This window comes from Mus musculus, chromosome 1, assembly GCF_000001635.26.
Source record: "Mus musculus strain C57BL/6J chromosome 1, GRCm38.p6 C57BL/6J".
In the NCBI taxonomy this organism is placed as follows: domain Eukaryota; kingdom Metazoa; phylum Chordata; class Mammalia; order Rodentia; family Muridae; genus Mus; species Mus musculus.
Window position 1 is genome coordinate 178,027,383 of NC_000067.6, and position 24,360 is coordinate 178,051,742.

At 40.7% G+C, this 24,360-nt stretch overlaps 1 protein-coding gene and 1 non-coding gene across 15 annotated transcripts in view; one reads left to right on the forward strand and one right to left on the reverse strand.

The window, feature by feature from the left end:
• Positions 1-24,360, forward strand: part of Catspere2 (cation channel sperm associated auxiliary subunit epsilon 2) — a 189,553-nt gene that overhangs the window by 44,228 nt on the left and 120,965 nt on the right. For 13 of the 14 annotated variants that reach the window (XR_001785174.1, NR_160909.1, NR_155538.1 and 10 more), the window contains exons 6-7: positions 12,927-12,951; positions 19,538-19,615. Coding sequence is in view for 2 of the 14 variants with exons in the window: in NM_001368822.1 (NP_001355751.1) it covers positions 12,927-12,951; positions 19,538-19,615 (103 nt within the window). In the remaining 12 variants the exon portion in view is untranslated. Of the gene's footprint in view, positions 1-12,926; positions 12,952-19,537; positions 19,616-19,757; positions 20,910-24,360 lie in introns of those variants that run through there. The other variant, NM_001034899.3, reaches the window with a different exon arrangement.
• Positions 651-757, reverse strand: Gm25312. The gene has a single exon (XR_003949340.1). It is a non-coding gene; the product is annotated as a U6 spliceosomal RNA (small nuclear RNA).

Genomic DNA, 24,360 nt, shown 5'->3' on the forward strand with positions numbered 1-24,360 from the left:
TCCTTTTTTAGATCTTGGATGGTTTTGTTCAATTCCATTGCCTGTTTGGTTGTGTTTTCCTGTAATTCTTTAAGGGATTTTTGTGTTTCTTCTATCTGTTTAGCAATGTTTGCCTGAGTTCTTTAAGGACTTCTACCTGTTTAACAGTGTTCTCTTGTAATTCCTTGAGGTGTTTTTGTGTTTCCTCTTTAAGGGCTTTTACTTGTTTAGCAGTATTCTCTTGTAATTCCTTGAGGGATTTTTGTGCTTCCTCTTTAAGGGCTTCTACCTGTTTAGCAGTGTTCTCCTGTATTTCTTTAAATGAGTTATTAATGCCCCTCTTAAAATCTTTTAACACCATCATGAGATATGATTTTAAATCTGCATCTTGCTTTTCGGTGTTTTGGGGTATCCAGGACTCATTGTGGTGGGCGTACTGGGGTCTGATGATGCCCAGTGTTCTTGGTTTCTGTTAGTAAGATTCTTTTTTTTTTTTTTTTTTAAATTTAATATAAACACTGTTTTATTTAATGTTTTGTCGGGGGTGGGGGGATTGCCTAAATTTTGAAGTAGACAAAAGAGTTAGGATTTTTTTTTTCTTTTTAATTGGACATTTTTTTTCCATTTTTTATTAGGTATTTAACTCATTTACATTTCCAATGCTATACCAAAAAAATATGGAACGCTTCACGAATTTGCGTATCATCCTTGCGCAGGGGCCATGCTAATCTTCTCTGTATCGTTCCAATTTTAGTATATGTGCTGCCGAAGCGAGCACTGTTAGTAAGATTCTTAAGTTTGCCTTTTCCTATCTGGAAATCTCTGGTGTTAATGTTCAAGCTGTCTCTGGTTGGAGCTTGATCCTCCTGTGATTTTTTTAGCCTTTGTCAGCACTCCTGGGATTCCAACTCTCACCTGAGTTCCAGTGGTCAGAGCACTCTCTGCAAGCAAGCTCTCCTCTTTCAGGGCAGCTGTCCAGTAGTCTGGAGCTCTGATCCACCTCCTGAGTTCTGGGATCAGAACTCTCCCTGTAGGCTGACTCTCCTCTGGCAAGGAATGTGCCCAGGGGTCTGGGTCTCAGTTTTGCCTCCTTGCCAAGGATGAAGGCCCAACTGGACCCTGACCCAGAAGCTCTGTTGGTTCTATCACCCACATGCTCTCAGGTGATCAGGGGGTCCTGAGTCTGCTAGGGGTCCTCGGCCGTGTTCACACAGAAGATGGCGGGGCTGGCCCTAACCTGAATGGATCCCAGCCTCTGGTTGGGCAGGGTTCCTTTGTCCCTGTTCCTGCTGGCACAAGACCCTCCTCAGTTCTTTGGTGCTGATGTTGCATTCCACCCACCCATGATCCCAAGGTGATCCCCAGGTCCTGCAACATGAAGAGCACTCTGAAGCCCTTAGCGACCTCCACTGGGCTCAGAAGGAAGATGGCGGGAGTAGCCCCTACCAGAGCATCTCTCATCTATTTTCAAAGTCTTTGTCTTGTATAAATCTTAACACAAGAATGTGTCACTACTTAACACAAGAATGGATGTGTATAACTAAAAGGAGGAAGCCATTTGCTAATACTTGATTAATTGTGCTGTAAAGTTATTCAATAAGTAAAAAGAAATCGGTGAGCACAGGCATGCTTTAGCATCAAGAAGAAGGCAGAATGAATTTCGAGTTTTTTTTGTTTTTTTGTTTTTTTTTTTTATCTACAGTACATCTGTTTTTGTTAAAGGAGACCTTCCTCCCTCTTCCATAGTAATATCGATTTATTCATGTGATTTATTTTTACGTGTGATAATGTTGTAACCCACTCTTCCCTGGCTGCAATAGCAGTCATCATGTACCATGGGCAGAAGCAATCAGAACACTCATGTGTGTAGTAAGGCATGGTTATTGACAGCAGCTTCATTTTCTTGTTCGTGTGGTTCTTTAACATCAACTTCTCCAGACTAGGAAGCATGGTTTGAGCCTCTGACACTCATGAAAATGTCAGGCTTCTGATCATTCTTAACCACTTCCATGAGTTCTGAAACCACAGTGCAATTGACAAAGGCAAATTCGCAAATAAAAACTCTTGATAGAGCTGTGTTGGGAAATTAAACTTGCCACTGTGACCAAATTGACTATGTTCTGCTTCTTTTAAAGAGAAAAACTTGGGAGCTACCAGAGAGAAAAATCTATCTCAATGAACTAAGCTCTTGTGTCCCCACCCAAGTTTATATTGTGATAGTTGGTATGGGGCTTTGGGAACATAATAAGACCCTAAGGATAGAACCCTTATGGATATGATTAGGGCCTTATGATAGAAACTCCCTACTATTCAGAGTGAAACACTATCATCTATGAGCCAGGGCATGGCCTACTCTAGGGCGTGAAGCTGAGTGAAGCTGACCCTACTTGGGTAGTGCTTGTCCCAGCCACCAGAGCAATGAGAAATTAAGGATAAAGTCACTCACAGGGTGGTATCATTATAATGAAAGGAACTAAGATATCTTCCAAGAAACCGGGAGAGTCACATAATGGATTACTGTTCTCACTTATGTACACTGAGCCCCAAGAGCTGACAATAACCAAGACAAACCTCCAGCCTCCCTGAGCTAGCTCTGTCTCCTCCACACAGCCAAAAGAGAAGTACTATCCAGGAAGTAGCCCAGAGACTGTATAATCCTTGGTGATGGGTGAACCCTTGCTTTCCTTTAGATCTCACCAAGCATGCTGCTAGTTTTATGTCAATTTACACAAGCAAGAGTTGTCTGAAAGGAGAGAACCTGAACTGAGAAAATGCCTAGGTAGGATCTGGCTGTAGGGCATTTTCTTAGTTATTGATGGTTCAGTGCCCAGTCCACCATGGGCAGTGCCATTCCTGGGCAGGTGTCATGGGTTCTATAAGAAAGCAGGTTGAAATGGCTGGAGCGATAGCTCATGTTTTTGTACATCATTACTTCTGCTCCCTGTTATTCACAGAGGCCCTTCCTATTGCAAATTCATTTTAAATTTGTCCTTTGCAAGTTTTTGTTGGTCAAAATCCATTTAAAGAAAATTTCTGGGGCTGGAGATATGGCTCGGGAGTTAAAAACACTGACTGCTTCTCCAGAAGTCCTGAGTTCAATTCCCAGAAACTGCATGGTGGCTCACAACCATCTGTAACAGGATCCGATGCCCTCTTCTGGTGTGTCTGAAGAGAGCAATGCTTTACTCATATACATAAATAAATATTAGGAAGACAGAAAGATTTCCTTACCTTCTAGATCATAGTATTCGACATTAAGTTTTATTTTATTTTTTCTATAAAACTCTTAATATGCACAAAGAGTGGTAGCATACACCTTTAATCCCAGCACTGAGCAGCAGAGGCAGGTAGATCTCTATTAGTTCAAGGCCAGCCTGGTCTATAGAGTGCTTTCCAGGACAGCCCAGGCTACACATGGCAGCCCTGTCTTGAACCATCTCCTCCAACAGAAAAAAAAAAGTCTTTTTAAAAAAATACTTATTTATTATATGTAAGTACACTGTAGCTGTCTTCTGACACACCAGAAAAAGAGCCACAGATCTCATTACGGATGGTTATGAGCCATCATGTGGTTTTTGGGATTTGAACTTAGGACCTTCTGAAGAATACTCAGTGTGTTTTTAATCACTAAACCATCACTTATGCCCGAAGAAAAAAATTCTTATTCCTCTTGGAATGAGTTCTGAACAAGCCTCCAGGTGGAAATTCACTTCTGTTTTTAAACATGAATAATTAATTTTCACACCAATTTTCTGCACAATGTATATACAGTATCTTCTCGTTCATAGCTGAGTTTTCTATATATGCCTGGCCTCCTCAGCTGGCTGTTCTATTTAGCTCATCTATTTGCCTCTGTTATCTTCTTTACTGCTTGTTTGATTTCAATTTAGTTTTTTAATCCACTTACAAGGTATTAGATATCTTTATGACACTTTCTTTTTGTATTTTATGTGTATGGGTGTTGTGTGTGCATGTATTTCTGTGCACCACACATGTGCAGTATCTGAGGAATCCAGAAGAGGGCATTGGATCCCCTGAGGCTGCACTTACAAATGTTTGTGAACTACCTTGTGGGTGCTGGGAACTAAAGCCTACTCTCTGAAAGAGCAGCCAGTGCCTTAAGCACTAAGCTATCTTTGCAGGCATCTTTGTGACCTTTTCAAGTGGATTTTAGTAGATTCTCCTCCCCTTTCCCTCCTGTTCCCTCCTTTTCATTCCCATGTGGCCTCCCCAAAGCGCATTTTCACTTTCATGTCACATGTTTCCTTTTGCTACCTCTCCCATCCCACTCTGTTTGAAACCCTCTCTTGACATCTTTCTAGTTTAATAGGGTTTACACAGGTACACACCACACACACCACACATACCACACACTCACACACACCATACACACCACATACTCACACACACCATACATACACACACCAAATACATACCACACACTCAAACACACACCACACACACACACACACACATGCATAAACACACATCATGCACATCACACATACTACACAATGACATACACATATTCATATATCACATACACATATTCTCACATATATACACCACATCTACCACACATTCACACACAACACACACAAACCCTACACATACTGCACACACATTCACACACACACACACACACACACACACACACCATACACATATATATCACACATATTACACACTCACAGACACACATACCACACACATTCACACAGATAGAAACCACACATATCATACACACAATCACATAAATATACACACCACTCAAAAATACACATATAACACATACTAATGAATACAATACACACACTGTATAATCATAAACACACCATGCACATATACCACACACACACCACACACATATACAGACTTATCATATACTTATACATACACCGTACATGCAAACATACACACCACCTACTCCTAAACATACCACACACTCACACACAACACACACACACACCCTCCAAGCTAAGATCTGCATATGAACAACAATGTGAAGAATTTCTCTTTCTGAGTTCACATTTTAATTAGAAAATCTGGCAAGTATGAGCGTAAGTGGCCACTCTTGTCTGATGGTCACCCTCATCCTTTATTGGGAAACCTATGTTTTTATTTTATTGTTGTTTATCTCTTGGTTTTTTGCAGTGCTGGGAATCTAACCTAAGGCCCTTTACAGTCTGCCAGTGAGTTCCACCCTCCAGCCCAGCGTTTTTAGAGACAAGGTCTTGATATGTAGTACCAGGTGCTTTGACCTCATGATTCTTCTGCCTTGCATCCTCAATGGCAGGATTACAGGCCAGTGCTGCCACACCTTACCCTAGCTACATCCAAACATATTTGTTTTCCTCCCTATAACTCTTTGGAATTGGTTTGTAAAATTCTACATTATTCTTTGTTGGGATTTTATTTTTATTTATTTCATTTTATTTCTGTGGTATTGGGATTGAGCCAGGGATTCATATTTAGTAGACAGATACTCTATCCCCCAACGGTGCCTGTGCCCCAGGGTTTGTATTGTAATTTATTGTATCTTAATATTTTAATTTACTTGAGGAATATTACCACTCAAGAATAATATAAAATTCTATATTTTTCTTCATTTTTTTCTTTCTTTTTTTATGTTCTTTTTTTATTGGGTATTTATTTCATTTACATTTCCAATGCTATCCCAAAAGTCCCCCACACAGTCCTCCACCCACTCCCTGACCCACCCACTCCCACTTCTTGGTCCTGTTGTTCCCCTGTACTGAGGCATATAAAGTTTGCAGGACCAAAGGCCATCTCTTTACACTGATGGCCAACTAGGCCATCTTCTGATTCATATGCAGCTAGAGACCCGAGCACCGGGGGGGGCGGGGGGGGGGGCGGTACTGGTTAGTTCATATTTTTGTTACACCTATAGGACTGCAGATCCCTTTAGCTCCTTGGGTAATTTCACTAGCCCCTCCATTGGGAGCCCTGTGATCCATCCAACAGCTGACTGTGAGCATCCACTTATGTGTTTGCTAGGCCCCGGCATAGTCTCACAAGAGACAGCTCTATCTGGGTCCTTTCAGCAAAATCTTGCTAGTGTATGCAATGATGTCAGCGTTTGGAAGCTGATTATGGGATGGATCCCTAGATATGGCAATCTCTAGATGGTCCATCCTTTCGTTTCAGCTCCAAACTTTGTCTCTGTAACTCCTTCCATGGGTGTTTTGTTCCCAATTCTAAGAAGGGGCAAAGTGTACACACTTTGGTCTTCGTTCTTCTTGAGTTTCACGCGTTTAGCAAATTGTATCTTATATCTTGGGTATCCCAAGTTTCTGGACTAATATCCACTTATCAGTGAGTACATATTGTGTGAGTTGCTTTGTGATTGAGTTACCTCACTCAGGATGATGTCCTCCAGGTCCATCCATTTGCATAGGAATTTCATAAATGCATTCTTTTTAATAGCTGAGTAGTACTCCATTGTGTAAATGTACCACATTTTCTGTATCCATTCCTCTGTTGAGGGGCATCTGGGTTCTTTCCAGCTTCTGGCTATTATAAATAAGGCTGCTATGAACATAGTGTAGCATGTGTCCTTTTTACTGGTTGTAACATCTTCTGGATATATGCCCAGGATAGGTATTGCGAGATCCTCCAGTAGTACTATGTCCGATTTTCTGAGGAACCACTAGACTGATTTCCAGAATGGTTGTACAAGCTTGCAATCCCACCAACAATGGAGGAGTGTTCATCTTTCTCCACATCCTCGCCAGCATCTGCTGTCACCTGGCTGGTGTGAGGTGGAATCTCAGGGTTGTTTTGATTTGCACTTCCCTGATGATCAAGCATGTTGAACATTTTTTCAGGTGTTTCTCAGCCATTCAGTATTCCTCAAGTGAGAATTCTTTGTTCAGCTCTGAGCCCCATTTTGTAATGGGATTATTCGATTTTCTGGAGTCCACCTTCTTGAGTTCTTTATATATATTGGATATTAGTCCCCTATCTGATTTAGGATAGGTAAAGATCCTTTCCCAGTCTGTTGGTGGTCTTTTTGTCTTATTGACGGTGTCTTTTGCCTTGCAGAAGCTTTGCAACTTTATGAGGTCCCATTTGTTGATTCTCGATCTTACATCACAAGCCATTGCTGTTCTATTCAGGAATTTTTCCCCCGTGCCCATATATGCGAGGCTTTTTCCCACTTTCTCCTCTATAAGTTTCAGTGTCTCTGGTTTTATGTGGAGTTCCTTGATCCACTTATATTTAACCTTAGTACAAGGAAATAGGAATGGATCAATTCGAATTCTTCTACATGATAACCGCCAGTTGTGCTAGCACCATTTGTTGTAAATGCTGTCTTTTTTCCACTGGATGGTTTTAGCTCCCTTGTCAAAGATCAAGTGACCATAGGTGTGTGGGTTCATCTCTGGGTCTTCAATTCTATTCCATTGGTCTACTTCTCTGTCGCTATACCAGTATCATGTAGTTTGTATCACAATTGCTCTGTAGTACAGCTTTAGGTCAGGCATGGTGATTCCACCAGAGGTTTTTTTTTTATCCTTGAGAAGAGTTTTTGCTTTCCTAGGTTTTTTGTTATTCCAGATGAATCTGCCGATTGCCCTTTCTAATTCTTTGAAGAATTGAGTTGGAATTTTGATGGAGATTGTATTGAATCTGTAGATTGCTTTTGGCAAGATAGCCATTTTTACAATGTTGATCCTGCCAATCCATGAGCATGGGAGATCTTTCCATCTTCTGAGATCTTCTTCAATTTCTTTCTTCAGAGACTTGAAGTTCTTATCATATAGATCTTTCACTTCCTTAGTTAGAGTCACGCCAAGATATTTTATATTATTTGTGACTATTGAGAAGGGTGTTGTTTCCCTAATTTCTTTCTCAGCCTGTTTGTCCTTTGTGTACAGAAAGGCAGTTGACTTGTTTGAGTTAATTTTATATCCACCTACTTCATTGAAGCTGTTTATCAGGTTTAGGAGTTCTCTGGTGGAATTTTTAGGGTCACTTATATATACTATCATATCATCTGCAAAAAGTGATATTTTGACTTCTTCCTTTCCAATTTGTATCCCCTTGATCCACTTTTGTTGTCGAATTACTCTGGCTAGGACTTTAAGTACTATGTTGAAGAGGTAGGGAGACAGTGGACAGCCTTGTCTAGTCCCTGATTTTAGTGGGATTGCTTCCAGCTTCTTTCCATTTACTTTGATGTTGGCTACTGGTTTGCTGTAGATTGCTTTTATCATGTTTAGGTATGGGCCTTGAATTCCTGATCTCGCCAAGACTTTTATCATGTTTGGGTGTTGGATTTTGTCAAATGCTTTCTCCGAATCTAAAGAGATGATCATGTGGTTTTTGTCTTTGAGTTTGTTTATATAGTGGATTACATTGATGGATTTCCGTATATGAACCAACCCTGCATCACTGGGATGAAACCTACTTGGTCAGGATGGATGATTGTTTTGATGTGTTCTTGGATTAAGTTAGTGAGAACTTTATTGAGTATTTTTGCATCAATATTCATAAGGGACATTGGTCTGAAGTTCTCTTTCTTTGTTGGGACTTTTTGTGGTTTAGGTATCAGAGTAATTGTGGCTTCATAAAATGAGTTGGGTAGAGTACCTTCTGTTTCTATTTTGTGGAATAGTTTGTGAAGAACTGGGATTAGATCTTCTTTGAAGGTCTGATAGAACTCTGCACTAAACCCATCTGGTCCTCGGCTTTTTTTGGTTGGGAGACTATTAATGACTGCTTCTATTTCTTTAGGGGATATAGGACTGTTTTAGATCATTAACCTGATCTTGATTTTACTTTGGTACCTGGTATCTGTCTAGAAACTTGTCCATTTCATCCAGGTTCTCTAGTTTTGTTGAGTATAGCCTTTTGTAGAAGGATCTGATGGTGTTTTGAATTTCTTCAGGATCTGTTGTTATGTCTCCCTTTTCATTTCTGATTTTGTTAATTAGGATGCTTTCCCTGTGCCCTCGAGTGAGTCTGGCTAAGGTTTTATCTATCTTGTTGATTTTCTCAAAGAACCAGGTCCTCATTTGCTTGATTCTTTGAATAGTTCTTCCTGTGTCCACTTGGTTGATTTCACCCCTGAGTTTGATTACTTCCTGCTGTCTACTCCTCTTGGATGAATTTGCATCCTCCTGTTCTAGAGCTTTTAGGTGTGTTGTCAAGCTTCTAATGTGTCCTCTCTCTAGTTTCTTTTTGGAGGCACTCAGAGCTATGAGTTTTCCTCTTAGAAATGCTTTCATTGTGTCCCATAAGTTTGGGAATGTTGTGGCTTCATTTTTATTAAACTCCAAAAAGTCCTTAATTTCTTTCTTTATTCCTTCCTTGACCAAGGTATCATTGAGAAGAGTGTTGTTCAGTTTCCACCTGAATGTTGGCTTTCTGTTATTTCTTTTGTTATTGAAGATCAGCCTTAGTCCATGGTAATCTGATAGGATGCATGGGACAATTTCAATATTTTTTGTATCTGTTGAGGCTTGTTTTGTGACCAATTATGTGTTATTTTTGAAGAAGGTACCATGAGCTGCTGAGAAGAAGGTATATCCTTTTGTTTTAGGTTAAAATGTTCTGTAGATATCTGTTAGATCCATTTGTTTCATAACTTCTGTTAGTTTCACTGTGTCCCTGTTTAGTTTCTGTTTCCACTATCTGTCTGTTGATAAAAGTGGTGTGTTGAAGTCTCCCACTATTATTGTGTGAGGTGCAATGTGTGCTTTGAGCTTTACTAAAGTTTCTTTAATAAATTTGGCTGCCCTTGCATTTGGAGCATTGATATTCAGAATTGAGAGTAACTCTTGGAAGATTTTACCTTTGATGAGTATGAAGTGTCCCTCCTTGTCTTTTTTGATGACTTTGGGTCTGAAGTCGATTTTATTCGATATTAGAATGGCTACCCCAGCTTGTTTCTTCAGACCATTTGCTTGGAAAATTGTTTTCCAGCCTTTCATTCTGAGGTAGTGTCTGTCTTTTTCCCTGAGATGATTTTCCTGTAAGCAGCAAAATGTTGGATCCTGTTTGTGTAACCAGTCTGTTAGTCTATGTCTTTTTATTGGGGAGTTAAGTCCATTGATATTAAGAGATATTAAGGAAAAGTAATTGTTTCTTCCTATTATTTTTGTTGTTAAAGTTGGCATTCAGTTCTTATGGCTGTCTTCTTTTAGGTTTGTTGAGGGATTACCTTCTTGCTTTTTCTAGGACGTGGTTTCCGTCCTTGTATTTTTTTTTTCTGTTATTATCCTTTGAAGGGTTGGATTCATGGAAAGTTTATGTGTGAACTTGATTCTGTCTTGGAATACTTTCGTTTCTCTTTCTAAGTAATTGAAAGTTTGGATGGGTATAGTAGCCTGGGCTGGCATTTGTGTTCTCTTAGTGTCTGTATAACATCTGTCCTGCTCGTCTGGCTTTCATAGTCTTTGGTGAAAAATCTGGTGTAATTCTGATAGGCTTGCCTTTAAATGTTACTTGACCTTTTGCCCTTACTGCTTTTAATAGTCTATCTTTATTTAGTGCATTTGTTGTTCTGATTATTATGTGTTGGGAGGAATTTCTTTTCTGGTCCAGTCTATTTGGAGTTCTGTAGGCTTCTTGTATGTTCATGGGCATCTCTTGCTTTAGGTTTGGGAAGTTTTCTTCTATAATTTTGTTGAAGATATTTGCTGTTCCTTTGAGTTGAATATCTTCATTCTCATCAACTCCTATTATCCGTTGGTTTGGTCTTCTCATTGTGTCCTGATTTCCTGGATGTTTTGAGTTAGGATCTTTTGCATTTTGTATTTTCTTTGATTGTTGTGCCTATGTTCTGTATGGAATCTTCTGCACCTGAGATTCTCTCTTCCATCTCTTGTATTCTGTTGCTGGTGCTTGCATCTATGGCTCCAGATTTCCTTCCTAGGGTTTCTATCTCCAGCATTGCCTCACTTTGGGTTTTCTTTATGGTGTCTACTTCCCTTTTTAGGTCTTGGATGGTTTTATTCAATTCCATCACCTGTTTGGTCGTGTTTTCCTGCAATTCTTTAAGGGATTTTTGTGCTTCCTCTTTAAGGTCTTCTACCTGTTTAGCAGTGTTCTCCTGTATTTCTTTAAGTGAGTTATTAAAGTCCTTCTTGATGTCCTCTACCATCATCATGTGACATGCTTTTAAATCCGGGTCTAGCTTTTCAGGTGTGTTGGAGTGCCCTGGACTAGGCAAAATGGGAGTTTTGGGTTCTGATGATGGTGAGTGGTCTTATTTTCTGTTAGTAAGATTCTTACTTTTACCTTTCGCCATCTGTTAATCTCTGGAGTTAGTTGTTATAGTTGTCTCTGGTTAGAGATTTTTCCTCTCCTTATTCTGTTAGCCTCTATCAGCAGACCTGGGAAACTAGCTCTGTCCTCTGAGTTTCAGTGGTCAGAGTACTTTCTGCAAGCAAACACTCGCCTTACAGGGAAGGTGGACAGATATCTGCCGTTTGGAACTCCCTCCTGGCCAAAGATGAAGGCCCAAACAGGACCTGTCCCAGAAGCTGTGTTGCTTCATCCTGTTACAGAAGCTTTTAGCTTCTGTAGTCCACACTGTCACCTGTGCAGACTACTTTTGGCAGAGTCCCGGAACCAAGATGTCTCATGCCAATGCTAAGGCAAAGCCCTCCAGGGCTGGGCAGACACCTATCCTCTGGCCGGGAAGGTGCCCAGATGTCTGGAGCCGGAAAAGGGGGCTGCCTCAGAAGCTCTGTGGCTCCCGCCTGTTCCAGAAGCTGTTAGCTTCTGTAGTCCACACTCTCACCTGGGCAGATTACTTTCGGTGGAGTCCCAAAACCAACTTTTCTTCATTTAATATGTCAATTTTGTTGATTTTTTTATTAAGGTAATTGAATATTATATTAATTTTTCTGACTTTTCATTTCATTTATATTGTAAGTAGTCACACATATCCCCATTATCGATATGGCTTCCCAGAGTGGCATATTTCTTTTAGTTGATAAGCCAACATCAGTGCTTGAACACCAAAAGTCTAGGGCTTGCATCATCAGTCCAGTCTTGGTACTGTATTTTCCACGAGCATAGACCAATGTATAATGGTGGGTCTCTATCATCCTGGTTCCATGGATTCTCACCATCCTAAGGTACTTGCATTCCACACGTGCATTCTTCTCTCCTACCTGACCAAAAGAAATCACATTTTAAAAAATTGCCTCTTCTTATAGGTTATCCTTTTTCTACAATGGTATATAGTTGGAATCTATAGAATATAAATGTTTTAGATTGGCTTCTTTTACTTGGTAATATACTTTTAAGATACAAACACCTCGTCCCTCCGTGATGGGGAATGAGTGATAGACCCTTTGGTCCATAGTCAGCATGATATATAGGGTTTGTTTTTGTTTTACATTTAACATCAAGTTCTTTATATCTGTGTACCAAAATGTAAAGAGAATACCCAAAGGTTTAGAAACAGTGTACCTTGCTTTCTGCCACCTTGGCCCTGTGGAGGCCTGCTGGGGACAGGACTTCTGAAAGGTGAGTACACCTGGAAGGCTGCAGTGCAAAGCCATTTGTCCTGGCTAGGGGTAAGGACTCTGAGGGCTCTTCATAAAGCTGAAGGTGTTTATACCCGAGATGAAACTGGATTGACTTGGCCAAGAGGTGTGCGTATGTGTATCATCAGTGGAGGCAAACCAAACACAACCAGAGTGATCCAGTTAACTCTGACCAGAGAAACAGAGGCGTGGTTTGTGCCACGTTCTGAAGCAACCTTCCTGCGAAGTCCATTGGACACAAAATTTGTCCAATGGGTGATGCTTGTACCCATTCCGGACTTACCTTAATGAGAAGTTAATAAATAAATAATGGATTTTTCTTTTGAAAAAATAAAGAAGAAACATGTCTATTGAAGATATAGCATTCTAGCTAATGTTTCATATGATGTTTACTGAAATGTATTTCCTTTCTCTCCTCAGAGACGTTTATTACAACTTAAGCCAGGTAACGTTTGACAGTTTTGCATCTCTCAAGAATGTTGCTACTCCAAGGTCTCTTGTCATTACTTATGTTTCCAGGAATTTCCCCAATGTGTTTTTGCCATAAGTGTCCCTTAGAGTGGCTGTGCTCAAAGTATGTTTGAAGATCCTTTGGGTTGTCAGGAGACCTGGTCAGGGAGGCTCGATCATATATCTATGCAAGGGTGGCTTCCCTTCAATATTCTTCCTAAATAGTAGAAACAGAGAGGATTACTCAAGTGTCTTCTCTTGAAATACTAAAGAGATTTTGAAAGTATTAGCAGACATTGGGGTCAGGGGCTGTTTACAAAATACTTTAGCATGTAATATGCATATCGAAGCTGTATTAATTTGTCAGTGAATGTTCTTAATTTCATTACATGGTACGTATTGACAAATCTAACCCAGTTAATAGAAAAGCCTTATGGAACCTAGTCATGGTTAGTACTCTGCTTATTCAGAAGGATGATGCCCAACCATCATAAAACTGAAGGCAGCCTGAAGTACAAAGTAAGATCATATATATATATATATATATATAAAGTTTTGGAGGCTGAAGATGTAGCTTGAGCACTTTGATGGCAAGCACCAAGCCCCCAGATCACTCCCAGCATCACATAAATTGGGTGTGGTAGCTGGTCCATGCCTGTAAAGTCAGCACTCCAGAGTTCAGCACTGCAGGTCCAGAGTTCCAGATTATCTTCAGCTTTACAGTGAGTTCAGTCAACTGATAATGTCAAATGTCATCTAGGACATGGAGCAATCAGTTTTGGGCAGCATGGCAAGACCCTGTCTAAATGACTATACCAAGAAAACAATGGAGACATTAATTACAGTTATGAAAAATATATAATGCGTGAAACTCTAATACCTTGTTAAGTCTAAATTTTGCATGCTGGGCACTGGTGGCACACACTTTAATCTCAGCACTAGGGAGGGAGAGACTGGTAGATCTCTGAGTTCAAGGCCAGCCTAATCTACAGAGCAAGTTCTGGGACAGCCAGGGCAAGTAGAGCGATGGCAAGCCCAAATTCTACTGAAGAGATTGGGAAGAAAATTTACTAAAATCTTGAAAGGCACCTACAAAAGATGGTGTCTTCTGAGTTCTTCCTGCTTTGAAAAGCAACTGATGGTCATCACGTTTGACCCATTATGAAAACCTAACCTCAGTCATCTCAGTCTGCATGCTGAGTGCGTGGCAGGAGCAGCACATGTTCCTACCCTCGCTTTTGTGTTGTCACAGATTGTTTAAAATCATTATAGAAACTTTCTAAAACCTGACACAGTTCTAAAACTTACTGACATGTTCTTTTAAAATATTCAGAAATTTGGAATAAAATAGCAACAAGAAGCCTATACTGCCAGTAGAGGCTGCACAAGCCTGGTGACCAATCCCAGAAAGAGAGTCAGTTTAACTCACTTGTCCTCTCACCTCCAAATGTGCACCATGGCACATACAACCACCAACTGTACATATCATACACACACACACACACACACACACACACACACACACACACGCACGCACGCACGCACACGCGCGCGCACAGTAATAAATAAAAATTTAAATGTCTAGAAGATATTGAGATACCATGACAAGTCGGGCAGTGGTGGCCCATGCTTTTAACTTTTAATCCCAGCACTTGGGAGGCAGAGGCAGGCGGATTTCTGAATTCAAGGCCACACTAGTCTACAGAGTAAGTTCCAGGACAGCCAGGACTACACAAAGAAACCCTGTCTAGAAAAACAAAAGAAAACAAAAAACAACAAAAACAAGAAAGAGAAGCCTACAGCTCAGCTTTCCACAACAAAACAGCCAGAACAGCCAGGAGAAGCTCTCAAAGGTCAGACCACCTCAATATCTAGCTCAGATGTAGCTAAAATAACCACCAGCAATCAGCAAATATTTAAATGCAGTGAATAAATTTAATATAATAACTACTGTATCATATTGTGTACACATTTCAAGCACGGAGAGCATTCAGCAGGATATATACTTGGACAAAAGACTAAGACAGTGGGCCATGCATTCTGTAACCAGCAGGCCTTTAACTTGGAAATTAATTAGAAAATGTTCAGGTTCAATTTTGGTTTTGTTTTGTTTTCCTCACTCCCTAGGAAACACAAGCTGGCCTTGGACTTAGCAATCCTCCTGTCTCTACTTCTAGAATTCTGGGACTATGGACGTATACCATTCCAACCAACCTCCATCTTATTTTTCATATGTGGGTGTTTTGCCTGCTGGTATGTATGTGTACCATGCACATGCAGTGCCAGTGGCTGCTAGAAGAGGGCGCGCATGCCCCCTAAGTTCTACATGGTTGTAACCCACAAACTGGGTGAATTAAACCTGGCCTCTCTGGAAGAGCAGTTAGTGCTCTTAACCACTAAGCAACCTCTCCAGTCCCCATATTGATGGAGATTTTGAGTACATGTGTTCATGGGTCATGAAGGAAATGAAAATAAAATGTAAAGCATTTTAAATGAAATAATGAAGATCTCCAGGCAGGTATAGAAGGACAAGGACAATCTTCCCCATCTTAACAACAACCCAGGGGAAGTTGTGCACAGGAAGTGACAGTGGACCTTGAACACAGGGAGAGACCCTGATATTTTCTCATACGACAGAGCAAAACCACACCAAAACCCCACTTCTGTCCAACTGAATGGCACAGGGGGTGAGGGTGGGAGGAGAGAGGGAACGAGCTCTCACATCTTGCTGTGGAAAATTAGAATATGGGAGGAGAGAGGAGAGAGGGAACGAGCTTTCACATCTTGCTGTGGAAAATTAGAATATGGCGCTAACAAGAAGGTATTGTGTGTTTGAGGGGACGTGGGGGTGAGTTGCTTCACACCTCGGTGACCTGGGTTTGATCCCCAGAATCCCAGTTAGTATTGTCACCCAGACCCTGCCTAGACCAGATTGGCTGGTTTTTGAAGGAATATTACAAAGCATATGTTTGCATCAAAAGGAGGAAAGATGTTATCTTTACTGAATCTATACAAAGGTTTTCAGAATTTACAGTCACAGAGGTACCTGTGGACTCATGGGAACTGGATGCTAGAAAAGAGAGGGATTTTGTGTGTTTGTGCGTGTGTGTGTTTTTGTTGTTGTTGTTGTTATTGTTATTGTATTAATTGTTGAGGCCTGGAGAGATGGTTTAGCGGTTAAGAGCATCCTGAATGCTCTTCCAGAGGTCCTGAGTTCAATTCCCAGCAAACACATGGTGGCTCTCAATCATCTGTAATGTGGTCTGATGCCCTCTTCTGGTGTGTATGATGGTAGCCAATAAAGCCTTGTAAAAAATACATTTATAAATATATAATTTGCTTTTGACTGTATAAATAAACTATTCAAGAAAAAATAAGAAAACAGAAACCCTGTATAGAAACAAAACAAAACAAAACAAAACAAAACAAAAACCTGTCAATTGTATCTGATTCTATTGAACTACCCTGTATATCAGATACTACGAATAATTTACAAAAGATTTATGGAATCTGATTTCATTTTCTGTTAAAAAAAAAAAGCCTGGGGAAGTGTGTAGGAAAACAGTCATGTTGGTTTACAGATATAAAGAAACATGCATGGACATTAATACAGAATGTTGTCATCAGTTCCTTCAAGGTATAAAAAGAATCTTTTGAACACTTGATGGATCTTTGTATTTGTGATGGTTTGTATGTGCTTGGCCCAGTGAGTGACACTATTAGGAATGTGGTCTTGATGGAGTAGGCATGTCACTGTGGTCATGGGCTTAAGACACACACTCTAGCTGCCTGGAAGTCAGTTTTCCACTAGCAGAAGTTGGTACCAGGCACTGGGGATATTGTTCTGATAGTAATGACAAAGCTTTTCTTTGGAAGAATGTGGGTTTGGGACTTAGGATTTGGAAAGCAGTGGACTGCTTTAGATGGGGCTTAATGGGCTATCCTAGTAGGACTATGGAAGAGTTTGTTACTGAAGTGATTTGAATTGTGTGGACCTGGCCCAAGAGGTTTCAGTGGAGAATTTTAATATGTGGCCTAGAAACTGTTCTGTGGTGTTTTGGTAAAGAATGTGGCTACTTTTTGCCCTTTGCTTTGAGGCTAAGGTGATGAGACTCAGATTGACAAAGGAAGTCTCAGAAAATTCCAGTAGAGATTTTGTTCTCTGGTTAAGTCTCATGAAGAGCATTTAGAACAAGCATAGCAAGCTTAAAAGGAAACATATAAAATAATATGGTTTGAGTGTTAAAGGGGCACCAGGAAGCAAAATGGAGCCAAATCCTATATTCTAGGAGATAGCAGATTAAGAGCTTGGAACTTGGGGTCCAGATCCTACCCAGCTACGTCTAGTATTGGTCATGGTAGTACAAGCCTTTATCCCAGGAGATAAAACCAAACAGATCTCTGTGTTCAAGGCCAATCTGGGACAGAGCCAAGTTCTAAGTGAAGGAAAAGTCAAATCCTGGGTTGATGGACCGCACCTTTAATCCCAGTGTTTAGGAGACAGGCATGCAGATCTCTGAGTTCAAAGTTGGTCTACAGAGCAAGTTCCAGGACAGTGAAGGAGTTGAAAAACAGAGAACTGGTAATAATGTACTAGAACAAGGGGGCCATATTCTAGTCCTAGCAAGCAGCAGAACTTGGCAGCCTTGACCAAGTGGCTCTGGAATTAGAGTGAAAAATAGAAGGGACTCTTAGCTCTAGCTAAACAATTACTGCTGTTTAGCTAGAGCTAAGAATTTAGTGGTGGTTAAGTAGAGACCAGCATCACTGAGGTGAAATCTTTTGGGAAGTGTTTTCTGAGAGCAAAAAGAAGCTGTGTTCCAGAGATAGCCTAGGTTGTACCTCCTGCAGCAGCTAGACTTGGTAATGTGTAAGAGTCACCCAGGTGGTGCTGGATTTGAAGGCATGAAGGGGACATGAAGAGCAGCTGAGGCTTGGCACTGTGAGAAGCTATGAAAGGCCGTTGTTAAAGGTGCAGCCTCAGTTGTAGTTGATGGCCCAGGACTGAAGGGGTCATTCAAAGGAGTTGAAGCTTGGTATCATGAAGAAAGCATATGAGAGTCTATTGGTGAAGCCTAGTTGCAGCAGAAGACCCCAGTGTATTGGATATGCCAGTATCTTGGGTTGATCACAAAGAACAGCAGTGGCAGTGGAGTGGATCAACCTGAGCTTAGAGGGATACAGCGGGCAGAGCTGGAGAAGTGGCTCCAGCCCTTTAGAGGAGTCCAGAAGATCATGTGTGGATCCCAGACATTGAAACAAGAAGCTGTAACATTGAAGCTGCCTTGAAGACCCCAAGGTTGTCGACATACCAGAGACATAGGAATGCTGCTAACAGAGTAGAACCAGCCTGGGAAAAAGCAGTTTGTGGCAGGTAACAAAGATGAAAAAGGAGTTGGAGATCTGAAAACTGATTTGACATAACCCATGGAGATACAGATATTGGAATTAGTCTATTTTGTTTCCTGTCTTGCTTTAGGGATTACAGTTAAATGAGTGGAAGAATCTCAGAAGAGACCTTGAACTTTGGACTTTTAACATTGTTGAGACTGCTATAGGCTATGTGGCCATTGGAAATTGGACTAAATATTTTGCATTGTGTTATGTTTCAGAATGGTGCCCATAGATATGTGTGTTTGAACAGACCAGGGGACCTGGGAGTAGAATATGATGTTTTGTATATGCTTGGCCCAGTGAATAGCACTATTACGAGGAGTGGCCCTGTTGGAATAGGTATGTCACTGTGGATGTGGTCTTAAGATCCTCACCCTAGCTTCCTGGAAGTCAGTATTCTCCTAGCAACCTTCAGATGAAGATGCAGAACTCTCAGCTCTGCATGCACCATGCCTGCCTAGATGTTGCCATGTTCCCACCTTGATGATAATGGACTCAACCTCTGAATTCATAAGCCAGCCCCAATTACATATTCTCCTTTAGAGACTTCCCTTGGTCATGGTGTCTGTAAACATGAGTAAAACCCTAGCTAAGACAGTATTGTTCCAGTTATTAAATCTACAAACACTGCTTTTAGTGTTTTAAAATAGAAAATAGTGAAAATTTTTTCATTTCTATTTTACGAGTATGCATATTTTACCTATATGAATCTTGAATTGCCAGGTACCATTTCCATGCCTGGCTCCTGTAGAGGCAGTCGAGGACATTGGATCCTTGAGAACTGAAGTTACAGATAGTTGTGAGCCACCATGTAGGTGCTAGGAATTGAACCCAAGTCCCTCTGAACACCCAGTACTCTTAACCACTTAATTGCTCCAGTACCAGTAATGAAAAGAGTATTTTAGTGGTTTTTTGCTATGAAAAAAAAGGAAATTAGTATAAAACTGGAGGAAATGTGATTACATTTTATTCAAATATTTTTAATTCTCTGATAATTAGATATACATAAATATATTTTGTTTGCACTCAATCTTATCCATCCTTTAACTACTCCAAGATTTACCCTCTAGTCCACGCATCCCCAACTTAGTTCTCACTCCCTCTGTCCATCCCTCCATCCCTCCCTCTCTTCCTCTCTCTTATAATCCACAGAGTTCAATTTGTTCCTTTCATATTTTCTCTTATAGATTGTCACCATATGGGTGTATGATCCAGAAAGTGCCAGCACTGAAGAGCTGATAAGGACCGCAAAGAAACCTTCACTGGTAAGTACCAATATCATAATTCCTTGGAGCACACAGGCTGCCAGTCTTTTTCTGAGGACTGAGTTTATGCTATAATCAATTGATAGTATTTTAAGTTTACTGAAGCCAGTGTAAAACCCCTTTGTCCCTTTGTTCCATTTAGTCATCATAGGTATTTTGAACTGCTCTTGATCTCTGCAATTATATACCTCTCCACTGAGCATTCTTCTGATCATTGGTGAAGAGATGGATCCTTTGTGTGCTTTAAGGATGTCCTGCGAGTATCTCCATTGAAGCCATGCCTCCAAAACATAGCTAGGGTAAAACAGCAAATAAGCCAGCCCTTTCTTATATTCATTACAAATTTACCGCTTTGAAGATTTGAGTTCTGCATTCTGTTTCAATGTTAACAGAGAAATATCAGTGTCGATAGTTGCTCTCATGAGCCTGTTGCTACCTTAGTGACTTGTCAGGAACTCTCTGATGTAGGATGTGTGAGTGTGTGTATACACAAGATATGTTGGGCTGGAGGCATGCCAGGGTATGTGTGTAGAGGCCTGGAGACAGCTTAGTGCACTTGGTCCTCTTTCTCCTTACTCCTGTATTTGGATTCCAGGGATTGAACTTTGGTTGCCAGGCTACAGAGGTTTATTTTGAATGGCCCCAGGCATTGGTTTTTAGCTTTTTCTGATCCTGTCGAAGTCATTCATTGGCCCAGTTATCTCTTAATTTGGTTATTTAACAAACCTCCTATTTCACATTTAAAGCTTCCTACTATTTAAAAATGTATTCATATTTGTGTTCTAAATAAGCATGGTATCCATATTAAAATAGAAAACTAGTGGGGTATGTTTTTGTTTCTTGGTTAACAAGTAAGATGGAAATATGAAAATATCTAACTATTTGTCTGCCCTTGAAATACAGGCACTTAATATAAAACTTTGGAAAGAGTAAAAAATGCAAGGCGTATATTATTTTCTTACCTTCCATTAATTTGTTAAATAAGTTTTACTTTTAAAATGGTTTACATTTACACTATTATTGCTGAGATGGTTCCTGTTTTATTATCTTATACTTGAATATTGGTCACCAGTTAGGAACTATGGATACATTGATCCTAAGGCGTATATTGTCTTACCTCAGTTTTCTCCAATCCTTTCTCCTGTGTTTGCTAATCCTATTGTGGTAGCACTTGACATTTGGTTGTCCAGTTTCCAGGTTGTAAGTTGCTACATGTTTTCTTTGACCTGGACATGTTTGAAGATTCCCAAGCACATATTTTGCAGAATGTCAATAAACTGAGATTTTTCTCATGAGACTGGAGTTAGATGTCTCAAGGAGAAATACCACAAAGGTCCAGAGCATTTGCCAGCATATCATGCTGAGGGTCTGTCCTTTCACTGTGGCCTAGCAATGTATGTGTGTGTGTGTGTGTGTGCTCATGCAATGCTAGGCACAGCACACATGTGGCCATCAGAGGAAAATTTCCTGTCTATCATCTGTGTCCCAGGGATTAAACTCAGGTCATCAGGTTAAGGGGGCAAGTTCCTTTATCCATGGAGCCATTTCTTGTGTTCACACTCCACTTACTTTTTTGTTTTTTTTTTTTTTAATGTGTTTTGCCTGCGTATATGTCTGTGTGATGGTGTCAGATAGATGTCCTGGAACTGGAGTTACAGACAGTGGTGAGCTGCCATGTGGATCCTGGGAACTGAATCTAGATCCTCTAGAAAAGCAGTCAGTGCTCTTAACTTCTGAGTCATCTCTCCAGCCCACACTCAAGTTCTTAAAGCAGTTTATATAATATAATTTTGTAAAGCTTTTTGCTGTGTGGAAGGCTTCCGTGGTACTCTGACCTAATTATTTGCTCACTGCTTTTTTTACATCAGTGTAGATTTGTGTACTTATTACATGTGATGGGTCACAGCACGATGCTGCCATTCTCTGGAACCCATTCATTAAACCTATGCATCCCCCTTGACATATTCCCAACATAGGTTTGCCTGGGTCTGAGTTTAACCCTTGCAGTGGTTTGAATAAGCTTGGTCCAGGGAGTGGCACTATTTAGGAGCTGTGGCATTGTTGGAGGAAGTGTGTCACTGTAGGGGTGGCCAGTGAGACCCTCCTCCTAACCGTGTGGGAGCCAGTCTGTTCCTGGCTTTGTTTGGAGGATGAGGTTGAACTGTCTGCTCTTTCTCCAGCACTGTGCCCACCTGAACACTGCCTTAGTGCTATGATGATAATGGACTACACCTCTGAAATGTGTAAACCAGCCCCAATTAAATGTTGTCCCATTTAAGAGTTGTCCTGGTCATGGCGACTTTTCACAGCAATGTAAACCCTAACTAACACAACCCTTTTTTTCTACACGTTGGCACTCCGAATTGCTCAAGTCTATCTTGTAGAGTGTATGATGAATCAAGATGTGCTGGTAAGTGCCTGTGTTGATATTTGGTGGCTGTGGAGTTTGTGTAAGAATGGTCCTCATAGGATTATATATTTGAATGCTTAGTCATCAGGGAGTGGCATGACTTGAGAAAGATTAGGAGATGTGCCCTTGTTGGAATAGGTGTTGCCTTGTTACAACTGTGTCACTGGAGGTAAGCTTTAAGGTTTCAAAAGCCCACCACAGGCCCAGTGTCTCTCTTCCTGCTGCCTCTGGGACTCTGGATGTAGAGCACTCAGCAACTTCTTCAGCATCATGTCTGCCTATGAGCAACCATGCTCCCTGTGATGAAAATGGAGTAAACACCTGAAACTGTAAGGAACCCCCAACTAAATGCTGTCTTTTACAAGAGTTGTCCTTGTTGTGGTGTGTCTTCACAGAAACAGAACAGTGACCAAGGAAGAAGTAGGTACCAGGGAGTTGAGTTGTACTGTGATAGGCATGAAGATGCTGTTTGTTGGAAAACGTACACTTTGGGACTCCACTTTGGACTAGAGAAGCATTTGAATGTTTTAAGCTGGGCTTAACAAGCCACAATTGTTAGGAATGTAAAAGGCAGGGGTGCTGAGACCAATGTAGGTTATGATGGCCTTGCTCAAGATATTTGAGAGGAGACAAATATTAGTAAGTGGCCAAGAGACCTCTCTTGTGGTATTTGGTGAAGTTTGTGGATGCCTCTTGCCCCTTCCTGAAAATTCTGCCTGGGAATAAATAAAGGAGTTTTAAATTAATGGTGCTGACAGAGGAGTTTTCAAGATAGCCTAGCATTAACTCCCGTCATGTAGTTATTGCTGGTAAGTCTTATGCAGATCTATAATGAAAAAGAGCAAGCTGTGCAAGGAAAAATACAAAATGTATAATTTAAGAAGGGAAGGAACACCGGGAAGTGTAATTGAGCTTAAACCCAGTGTTGAAGAAGACAAAAATATTAAAGGGAGCATCATTCTAAGTGGAATAATGGAGACCTTAGGCTAAAACCGCACCCAGCTAAGCTTCCAACTTTGAAAAGGAATGAAAGAAAATTGAGTGAAAGAGAAACCATCAATAATAGAAAGGTGATACAGATATGGTTCGATTTAGAAGCTGTGTTCTAGCCCAAGCAGCGGAGCTTGGCAGCTTGGGTGTGTGGTTCTTGATTTAGGGTCAAGGATATAAGAAATGGATTTTAGAATCTCCATCCATAGTTAATTAAAGCTGCTGAGGTCACACATGTGTCAAGGATGTCCCTGCATGGAGGCCTAGAGAGTCACTTGCATGAAGCTGTGAAGGTGAGGCCTGGATTGTTGTTAGAGACCCCAAGACTTTGGAGATGCCAGGGGTATTGGACCAAGGACAGCTGCTGCATAGAGGAAGTGGAACCAGCCCAAGACAGAAGTGTGTTTCACTTGACATAGCTGGAGGGAGTTAAAATTCTTAAGAGCTCTTTGGCCTCAGCTATGGAGATATGGAGGATTTGGAGTTTTCCCAGCTGGTTTTTAGTCTTGTTTTGCTCCAGTACTTCCTCACTATTTCTCCCCATGTAGAATGGTAATTTATATTCTGTGCTGTTTTATGTTGAAAGTATGTGATCTGCTTTTTTATTTTGATTTTTATAGCCCTTACTGTTAAGAGGTTGCCATGAGTCTAAGAAGAGACTTTGAACTTTGGACTTTTAAACAAAGTTGAGAGTGTGAAGGACCTTGGAGACTTTTGAAATTATACTAAATACATTTTATGTTATGATGTGACTATAAGCCTATGTGAACCAGAGAGTGAAATATGGTGGTCTTAATAAGAATGGCCCCATAGGCTCAGATATGTGAATGCTTAGATACTGGGGAGTGGCACTATTTGATGATTAGGTGAAGTGGCCTTGCTGGAGTAGGTGTGACTTTGCTGGAGGAAGTGGGCCACTGGGGGTGGGCTTTGATATTGTAAAAGTCCAAGCTAGCTCCTGTGTCACTCTTCTTTCTGCTCCCTATGAATCTACATGTAGAACTCTGCACCTTCTCCAATACCAAGCTGCCCTTTGCTGCCATGCTCCCCACCATGATGACAATAGACTAAACATCTGAATGTAAGGCATCCCCAGCTTAATACTTTTTTTTAATAGAATTTCTGTGGTCATGGTGTCTCTTCATAGCAATAGAGGGATGTCCCATTTCAGATTGTATAACAAACGTAAGTCACTATACTAATCCATACACATATGCCCACATATATGTATAAATTTTTCTATACACCTGTGTTGCAGTAACTCTGCAACCCCAATAAGCCTGTGTAAAAACCACACAACTCAGTTATTATATTTATAAGCTCTTTGCCTAGATTGGGCACTAAT